At 44.2% G+C, this 10,000-nt stretch overlaps 1 protein-coding gene across 2 annotated transcripts in view; it reads right to left on the reverse strand.

Annotated features, from left to right (window-relative positions):
- The window catches only part of pi4kaa (phosphatidylinositol 4-kinase, catalytic, alpha a), a 50,725-nt gene that overhangs the window by 21,602 nt on the left and 19,123 nt on the right, over positions 1-10,000 (reverse strand). Inside the window, exons 24-35 of one of the 2 annotated variants that reach the window (XM_042080490.1) lie at positions 9,599-9,723; positions 8,817-8,898; positions 8,427-8,510; positions 7,814-7,903; positions 7,279-7,398; positions 6,231-6,323; positions 5,819-5,975; positions 5,412-5,539; positions 2,197-2,355; positions 1,711-1,862; positions 1,405-1,512; positions 731-858 (exon numbers count right to left, since the gene is read on the reverse strand). In XM_042080490.1, the coding sequence (XP_041936424.1) occupies positions 731-858; positions 1,405-1,512; positions 1,711-1,862; positions 2,197-2,355; positions 5,412-5,539; positions 5,819-5,975; positions 6,231-6,323; positions 7,279-7,398; positions 7,814-7,903; positions 8,427-8,510; positions 8,817-8,898; positions 9,599-9,723 (1,426 nt within the window). Of the gene's footprint in view, positions 1-637; positions 859-1,404; positions 1,513-1,710; positions 1,863-2,196; positions 2,356-5,411; positions 5,540-5,818; positions 5,976-6,230; positions 6,324-7,278; positions 7,399-7,813; positions 7,904-8,426; positions 8,511-8,816; positions 8,899-9,598; positions 9,724-10,000 lie in introns of both variants that reach the window. The other variant, XM_042080489.1, reaches the window with a different exon arrangement.

Consider the following 10,000-nt stretch of genomic DNA (forward strand, 5'->3'; position numbering starts at 1 on the left):
AGATTTAGAGAACATTTGTGTAATTTTTCATGTTTGTGACTGTGCTAGCAGAACTTCACCAAATGATTGTATCACTGTCAACATTTTTGCAGACCATTTACTGAATTCAAAAGGTTTCCAGGCCTGGGTTTTTAAACGCCTTCATTTCCCAGCATTCCCCAGGCCTGCGCAAGAACCCTGGGATATGCCACTGGAGGCCGGGTGGAGGTCTACTGGTTCTCTGAAATGGTCATGCAGCTACAGCATATCTACCAACTGTGATACCAGCAATGGCATGTGGGCATGGCTCATGTTCTTATCGATGAGGTGACGAAGACTGATCTCCGATGGAGTGGTGTTGAGGAGGGAGGGAGGGAGGGAGGGAGGGCGTTGGAGGTGAAGGACTGAGAGATCTCTCTCTCTTTCAAACCTGTTTCTCAATTTGTTTTCCGAGCGACAAATTGACAAATCAGGAGGAAAGGAAGTTCATGATGATCGCCGTGCAGTTGGCTTGATTTTTTTCTTTTTTCACGACTGGGCTTTTTTTTTTCAAATTTGCCACACATACAAATGCAGCAAATTTGGCCCGCGTAAAAAAAAAACATGCTCCCGCCGTTTTGCGATGGCGAAACCGCAGCGCTTGCAAGAGAGGGCTTACTCAAAATCGATATCGGAGAAGTGCTGGAAACAATTAGCGATCCGAAAATCCCGGCAGAGAGGGTGCTCGGGGGGGGATTGGCGCCAAGCTCACCAGGTGGCACCAGCTGGCAGGCCGCCAGGTACTTCTTGTCCGACAGAATGCTGGCATAGAACTTGATCATAATGCTGATGTCCTCCCTCAGGCGTTTGTCCCCTTGTGTGGGGAACTTAGGAGCGACGCTGGGGAGAGAAGGCCAGAGTCAGGGTTTGAGGCGGGTGGTGTGGGGCATGCCATTATCATGAAATCAAACCACAGCACCAGAATCACAATCATTCTATATAGACGCTTTCAACTACGTAAACAATCATGTCTGTTCCAAAGGCACTTCCTGTGGCACCGAAATCAACACTGAGCTAACAGTATCTCCGAGGTAAACAAAAAGGAAAGTTGACACATAGTTCACAGTTGACATTTTGTAAAGCTCTATGCTATAGTAGAAAACATTTGCATTTGTTTCCAACATTTAAACTGGAAACCCTCTAGGGACAGATTGAAAGGGTCTACAGTAATTTCCTGTGTATTAAGTTAAAAAAACAAAACCATATTAACACCATATTAACTGCCTCATAGCTGAATACATTTTGCAAGATCAATGTATAAACCTTGGCTAATAGTTAGGAAATTACGGTATATGTATTCATATATTCATGTATTTCAATACTATGACTGAGTCTCCTGCACATGAAATGAGGGTTAGAGGTCACCTGGCTTATCAGAAACAGTACCTGAAGTAGTCAAAAGCTGTGGAGTAGATCTTTTCACGCAGAACGTTCCGGATGGTAGCGTTGGTGACCATGTCCGAGTGCAGCAGAGCTAGACCCAGAGACAGCAGCCTGAGAGAAAGCGAGGAAAACACACACACACACACACACACACACACACACACACACACACACACACACACACACACACACACACACACAAAATGGTGATGCTCCAGAATTCCCTGAGGAGCAGCACTGACATCCTCACAGTTCACATCACAAGCAACCCAAGCCGTGCGACTTCACAGGCAGCGTGGGGTGTTTCACCTGAAGCGCGGTCCAATGGCAGCCACGTGGCGGTTGAGGCTGCTCTTGGGTCCACCTACGCTGAGCGCAAGCGAGCGCTGGAGCAGACTGCCGAAGATCTCCACCTGGTCCACACTGCAGTACTTTGCAATCTCAAACCTCTGGACCAGGAACTACAGGACAGAGGGACACAAGCACAGGTCAGAGGTGACGAGTCTTCTTGAGACAGACCAGACAAGGCAGACAAGGTGTCCAAGGAGCATAACAGACACACAGGAAAAAACAGCAAGGATGTATTAGTGCATCTCTCCATGCTTATGTACCACTTTTTTTACAGCTAGCGTGCTAAATCTCTAGTCCCGTGTCCTGCTAAGGAGACTAAAAACAACAGGATATGATGACCCTGGATTGGAGAACTGGTTATCAGTGTAACATAAACATCAATTTGTGTAAACCAGACGCAACAACAAAAAAGAATTCCAGCCGCCACCCTGACTCGGTGCTCACCTCAATCCAGATGTGGTGCGGGGTGATGTTGGGGGGGCACGGCACGGGCTGACTCTCCTCGGAGGCGGCCAGCGGGTCGGCCTCCACCTGGGCGTCCGAGAAGAGCCCCATCTTCAGCTCCACAGTCATCTGCCACGCCCCGGCCATCTCACGCATGAACTGCGGCAGAACGCAGAGGACAAAAAGACCACAGCCCGTTTTAGAGCTTAGTCACATCTTATAATGCCCAGTCCTCACTCATAACATTAATGTCTACTTAAAGGTCCGACTCGGAACCCACCTATCTGTAAAGGCTTCTCTGCTCTAAAAATGAAATATGTCTACATAGAACCTTAGGATTCACGTAGACCAACAAGCTACTTTTCTGAATCACAAGAACCCTGTCAAATTGTACTTAGAGCCTCTGGAGGCTTTTTGTATTCCAGAGTGATGCCTAGTTCAGATTCAACAAATGCTTTATTGGCATGACAAATAGGACATTCACAGGGTATATGCAGGAATCATAGAGATTAATTTACTACCTTTTTTACTACCTCCACAATATTTTTTACTACCAACACGACATCAAGCAGCAGCCCTTTTTTAAATGTGACACTGTCACACCCATCATAAATATTAGGTAGACTAATGTCTAATTGTCATTGTCAATTATGTTTTTTTGTGGTGTCGAGTAGGCCTAGGGATGGGCATTCGATTAAATTTTCTTAGTCGATCGTCGGGAGAATTAACGATCGACTATCGATTAATCTATTGGCTATTCAACAGGAAGTGCCAGAATCGTCTCAAAAGTACTTGTATACTTGTGCGAGCGGCAGAGATTCGAAATGGCAGAATAGCTTCGTAATTGAAAGGCAGCAACTGTGGAAGGTTTAGTACCTGTGGAATATATTTAAGTGAAGGACATATGAGTAATACTTAAAATCACAAATCTTTACAGTTACAAATCCTGATACACACACACACACACACACACACAATACGTATGAGACGCTTCTCATCCCTAAGGTGGTGCAAAAGTTTGTGCACTTGCAGAAAAGATTTGTAACTGTAGGACAACTTTTTGTGCGTAGAATATTGATTTGTAATTGTAGAATATTTTTTTTAATGGTAAAATACAGTATTTTTAACTGTAGGATGATTTGTATCTGTAAAACCGATCCGTACCCATAGAATAGATTTGTAAGTGTAGGGCATATTTCTAATTTTGACAATAACTTGTACGGATCATTTTTACAGTTACAAATAATTTCTACAGTTTCAAAATGTGATACACAGGTACAAAACATTTGAGTCTAATATTCTTCCGTAGAAATCCCCTATAGAGACAGGTCCTCCTCTCATATTATTTTTATTAGAATATTATTTCTGCTGAAAAAACTGCTGGTTTCATCTCAAGCATGCACACATTATGAACGCATTTACAGATGCTTTTTTTCTTCTTCTATGTGGCCAGTCACCGACATTCAAAGAAACGGAATATGCAGTTTGCAAAGTACTGGGAAAGGCTGGCAAGCAAGCCTATTCACTTCCCTGTTCGGTAGGCTAGGCCAGCAACACACTCCGGAGAGATGCAAACAAATGAACTTAACGTGTATTTCCTCCTGATTGCGAAAACGTTTGTTTTCTTTTTCTGTCAGTCCGTAGTTCCTTCATAAATTGCGCAGAAAATTATCAGACGAGTGAAAGAAGCACCGGGCATAATTTGACCAACAGTGTCCACTTCCATGGTTTCTGAAACGCTATGCTGCTAAGGGACTGACATTTTCATTAAAGTAACACCAAAGACTTTTTTGTATCGTTTCAGTGGTTCATCGTTTCAGTGGTTCATCAACTCGTAACAGGGTGAACGGCACCTCTGCATTCGCTTTACGACCCTCTATCGGCTATAACTGCACTATGCAAGTTTGCCAGATCGGGTAGCGGATCTGTAGTTCGATGGAATGAGACATAAGAAACTACAAATTTGACTTGCTTCTGATGTCGCAATCCATCATACTTTCATAAAATCATGCAACATACTCTACCTTGTCTGTGGACATCGTTATTTGCAAAGCCGGTGCTGGAAAATCAAATAACGTGCTTGCGACAGAGGAAAAGTGCTTTGGTGTTGCTTTAAAGCAGTTATTTTAGAGTGCATTACGCCTTTGGTCGGCAAGACTGGGCTTGAGGATGCGTTGAAGATGCTTTGGTGTGTAAGATGTTGACTGGAAGTTGTTTTGTATTTTTGCCCCTGAAGTGGGGGAAGAAACAATTGTCTTATTGGTTGATAATAAGCAGAGAATGACATTGACCATTTTCTCTATCTCCTGTTGCTATGTCACTTTTCAAGTCCAGGCATTCAGACCATGTTTGATGAAAATGGAGGGCAGACGCACAATATTGTCCGGGTGCATCGTAGGCTATAAATGCCCTCCGCTGGCTGCAGATAATTGTAGTTTACCAATAAACATAAATGCTAATCTGAGGTACCTGTCTAGTTTTATTCCATAAATGTATTGTTTTTATAGACGTTATTGGCATGCGTGATCAAGAGCTTCCATGTACGCTTGTGGCTGTTGACATGAATCAAACATGTTCTGAATGCCCTTTTAAAAAACCCACTACCGCAGTCCACCTTACCGTGATCACAGAATTACCACTAGGCCTACACCCCTGCTTAGGTTGAGCTGCTGCTGAGTGCCTCACATTGAGCGGGTGAAATCTGATTTCTCCTGAAAGGCCTGTACTTGAAAAGTGACATAGCAACAGGAGATTAAAAGAAATAATCAATGCCATTCTCAGCTTATTATTGTCACAATCACACACCCCCATATCAACCAATAAGCCAATTATTTTTCCCCACTTCAGGGGCAAAAATAATAAACAACTTCCAATCAACATCAACACCAAAGCTTCCTCAGGCCCAATATTGCCGACCAAAGGTGTAATGCACTCTAAAATAACTGCTTTAATGAAAATGTCAATCCCTTAGGTTCAGGGATGTAGTGGAGGCTAAATGGAAATAAACTCAGTTTATCCACCTCTGAAATTTGGATAAGAGACAGGCATATTTTTCTAGTTCGTTTCCTAGTTCGTGGGACGCACCGATCCTGTCTCAAGTCTCCCCTTCCCACCACACATGATTTCAATCACTCAGGATCCAGCCACCTTTCCTAACAGAGCCCTAGGGACCCCTGGGTCACCAGCCATGGGGCAGGTGCTGGGCGATGACTCACCGGGACCTCGACTCCAGCGTGGGCAGCCAGTAGCCAGTCCCAGCAGGCGATGGCCGTCTCCATGCCGTGCTCAGTGAACATCTTCAGCGGAGACCAGCACAGATGGTGGAGCAGCTGAGGGTCGCACTCTACATAGTGTGGATACACACACACACACACACACACACACACACACGTATGTTAACCATATGAGCCCTCTACATAGTGTGGATGAACACACACACATAGATATACATGTTAACGATATGCACACACACACACATATACATGTTAACGATATGCACACACACACACATACACACACACACACACCCACATGAGCATAAGCACTCTACATAGTGTGGATGAGCAACTGCCTTGTGCCAGGCTGCACAGTAAGATGTTAGTATCAGTAGGGTCCCACATGCCTTTGGAGCTGATGAGAAGAGCGGCCAGTTTGAACATGGCCTCGGTGAAGGTCTCAGGCTGGCCACTCTCCAGTGCGGCGTTCAGCTGCCCCATCATCAGCCGGTTCAGGTCTGACGTGCTGTGGGTCGCCTCGGCAAAGTTGATCATCCCAGCAACCTGGTCATGAGTCACACACACATACACACAAACGCATGCGCGCGCGCGCACACACACACACACACACACAGAGACACACAAAGAAACACACACACACACACCATAACATATTTACATCAAAGGCCCTTTCATAAAGATGGATTTGGAGAGGTCATTAATATTCATAAGTGAGGATTTTAATCATTGCAAAGTGAACCAGGCAGGCACAGAAATAGGAAGAGACCAAGGAAATCTTAAAGGCCATGTGATGGTTACCTCTCCAGCGTAACGGTTCCTGAGGTTGAGCGAGGCCATGAAGTTGGAGTAGTCTTTCTTCACACAGGCTGGCCTCTCAGTCAGCTGGGTCATCTAAAATCAACCATTTAGGTTTGAGAAATGCATGAAGCAACAGCTGGGTCGTCTAAAATCAACCATTTAGCTATGAGGAAATGTATGGAGCCCATTTAGCTATGAGGAAATGCATGGAGCCCATTTGGCTATGAGGAAATGCATGGAGCAACAGCTGTCTTCCTGTACATGTGTCTAGGCCAGGCAGTATGGCTTCAAACTGAACTGAAGCCGTTTTCACAGCAACACTTGGCTTTACTCTACTGAGGTCTTTACAAGTGTGATCAATAGCAATGGACCTGTCTTATTTGCATTCTTGATGTCGGGATATTCCTACTGACAAACAACAACAACAACAACAACAACAACAACATCAAACAACAAGTGAAACTGGCCCTCATCTGGATTCAGCATCATCTCTCACCAGAGCAGGATCTAGACATCACTGTGACTGATGTGCAGGCAAACACACTGCCTGTGTCACCAAAAACACTAACTATTACACTAACTAACTGATAACTGAAAATGGACCTGACGATATCGTTCTTCATGGTGTTATCATTATAGCTTATGTGTGGACGTTGTCATTCATATTAGCTAGAGCGATACTTTTAGTTTATGTGTGGACGTTGTCATTTATATTAGCTAGAGTGATACTTTTAGTTTATGTGTGGACGTTGTTATTCATATTAGCTGGAGCTATACTTTTTTTGCCGTTATCATTAAAGCTATCGTTCTTGGTGTGAACGTCCCTTAAGACACTCTCGCTGACCCAGAGGTGTTCCCGCGTCTCACCTTAAGCGTGGTGCCACTGAAAGAAATACCTGGCCAGGTGGAACTGACCCTCAGTATCGTCTTTCACCAGAGCAGTATCTAGCCACAGTGACTGATTGATGCACAGACGAACACAATATCTGCCTGTGCGGTGTGTGTAAGACTAGTAACCGAGTGACCCGGCGGTGTGCCCATGCCTCACCCCGAGCGTGGTGCTCTGGCGGTTGTATCCGGCGAAGTGCAGGATGCTCTCGGTGGCCATGGCCAGGCCTGTGTGCTGGGACAGACCCGACACCCAGTTCTGGTGCTTGTTCAGGTACTCCTGTGAAGAGAGACAGCAGGACGAGAATGACCCAACTCCTCTGCAATTTGACCCCTATCTTACTCTAGTGGGACTACTTTACTGCAGCTGCCAAAGGCTTGTGCAAGCCAGGGCAGCAGGAGTGCTTAGTCCGGCGTCTGCTAATCTACCTGTTAGCAATGGTTGGACATTTGCTTATTTTCCTGCTAAATGTTAACAATAAATGTTACAATTAAATGTCAAATAATCTTTTACCACTGGATCATGACTTCATCAAACCACTAATATATTACGATAACGTAATTGACAATTGCACACCTTATTTAGCAATTCTTAAATATAAGGTTATAATATATAATGCTAAGTTTTATGTCTGCTACATGTTTTTGTTTTTAAAAGTCTGAACGCAGAGCTCTTTCTGCAAAGCGATACATACCTGCAGGTGGGACTTGGTGACGGATGGGGCCCATTTCATGGCCTCCTTCAGAATCTCCCCACAGCGAGCAGCAAAGTCCTTCACAATACTCTACAAGAGCAAGCAGGAGATACTGTGTTTCAGCACACTCTGCCACACAAACACACTCTTCCATTCACCTCTGGTCATTTAATAGCTTCCTTCCTTCCAAGAGTGAGACCTCAGACACTACAGGTGCAAAATTATTGTACTCTTATTGAGAAACCAGAACAGTCAGATCTGACTCAAAATATTACCAATTTGAAGATCGAGAAGAAATGACTGCAGATACAATATGTCAATAAGAGCTAGTGTGTAATAAAGCCAATAGAGATTGAGAATGTGTCGTCATCATGGCATTTTCCCATTGGTGAACGCAAAGCATTTTGGGGATCCGCGGCAATCCATGCCCATGTAAACCAATGTAAACGGCCAAACGTACCCATATTCTTGGTCACGTTTCTTAGCAATCTCTATACAGGAGCATTCTGGCAAATGCAAATATGAGTAGTACAATGCTATACTATTAGCCACAAAGAGCTCTCTGAGTGTGGGAGGGTAATTCATGCACTTGTTATGGGCGGTTGCTCTGTACCTCTCTGGCTTCGTAAGTGTCTGGTACAGTGATGCGGTAGGGTGTGTCTGGGATGTCGTAGTACGGCTGGTCTTTGTGGATGTCCTGCAGAAGGGCAGCGAAAACATTAGCCATCACTCAGGAGACAATAAACATTGTGACTGTACAGATGCAGTCCTTACTGAGCTACAGTAACATCAATATGCTCTTAGACATTTACCAGTTACAGAGGTTTTCACTTCAGCGCATTTTATACAACCAAAGCTGGATTGTGTTCAGTATGAATATCTAAAGTTAAAGTTGCAACGGTGACGTTAGCATTGCTCCACCATGTCCGTACATATCACTGGAGGATTGAGGACTGAGGGAACAGACATGGACAGTGTGACAGTGAGGACAGACGTAACTCACAGCACTGAGCGACAGAGAGAGCGTCTGCAGGATGTCCAGCATGGTCTTCAGCACACGGCCGCTCCACAGCAGGTGAGGGAAGCTGAGGATAGAGAGAGAAGTCATCTCACACTCATGGGGAACATTAGGAGTTGATCAGGAGGCAGGGCTGCACAATGAATCAAATATCAATCCAAATCCCAATTGGAACTAATGCAATTAGCTAATCACAAAGGCTGCAATTAATCGTGCAGCTCGTCACTCCGTCAATCTTGTCACATCTATGATTATATTCATATTATCTTCCTTGTGTGACAGACACTGAAGCTCAACTAACAGGAGGGCTGTGCTTCTCATGCACTAGGCATAATAACCAATCAGAAGTAGCCCAACTTAAAGTGAAATGTGGAATATTGAACTGAAGTTTGACTTTCATCAAGTATATCACAAATCAGATTGCAATACTGTCAGACAAATAGCCCTATTAGGAGGCTGTTATGGTAGACCTGAGTTTAACTTTCTGCCAGCTTTCAGTAGGTACAGTGACTGCTCAGATAATATACCTTAATCGTCTTTAATAGCAGAGCAATTAAAGACTGCTTTGATTTTCTTTTACGCGTGGGCTATAAGCGATGTTATCCAATATAAACACGACTCTTCGTAAAGACGATTCTTCACGACTAAATCAACATCATGGGTGTCCTCATGAATAAACAGTTTCCTGCAGGGCGTCTTCAAAGAACGTTCTGCACAAATCTACATGGAAGGTGCAGCAGCCTTCAAGGTAGAAGAAAACCTCTTACGTCTCAGCCAGTCCAGACAGGTACTTGTCAGCCACTCTGCGGATGCGCTTGTGGATGTGGTTGAAGTTGACCAGCAGGAACTGGGCATGACGCTCCAGCTCCTCCTCGTGAGACTTCGTCTTGGACTGGAAGATGAGAAAATTGAAATCAGAATTCAATATCTTAAGTCTTAACATTTTTTATAGTCGACATAAGTAGCTTATGTCCACATGTTTCTTATTTATGTTTCTTATTATGTGTCCTTCTGTTCACAGTTAGAAGTATGGTTGGATAGAATAATTCAACAAAGTCAGCTGTTATATATGTTTCCACTGAGTCATTCTGTTCCTTCCTTGTGTGACTGTGTCTTTAGAGATGAGAGGGAATATTATGTTTTCCCCCCCCCCGTGTGTCACAGTTCTG

This window comes from Alosa sapidissima, chromosome 23 (assembly GCF_018492685.1).
Source record: "Alosa sapidissima isolate fAloSap1 chromosome 23, fAloSap1.pri, whole genome shotgun sequence".
Lineage (NCBI taxonomy): Eukaryota > Metazoa > Chordata > Actinopteri > Clupeiformes > Clupeidae > Alosa > Alosa sapidissima.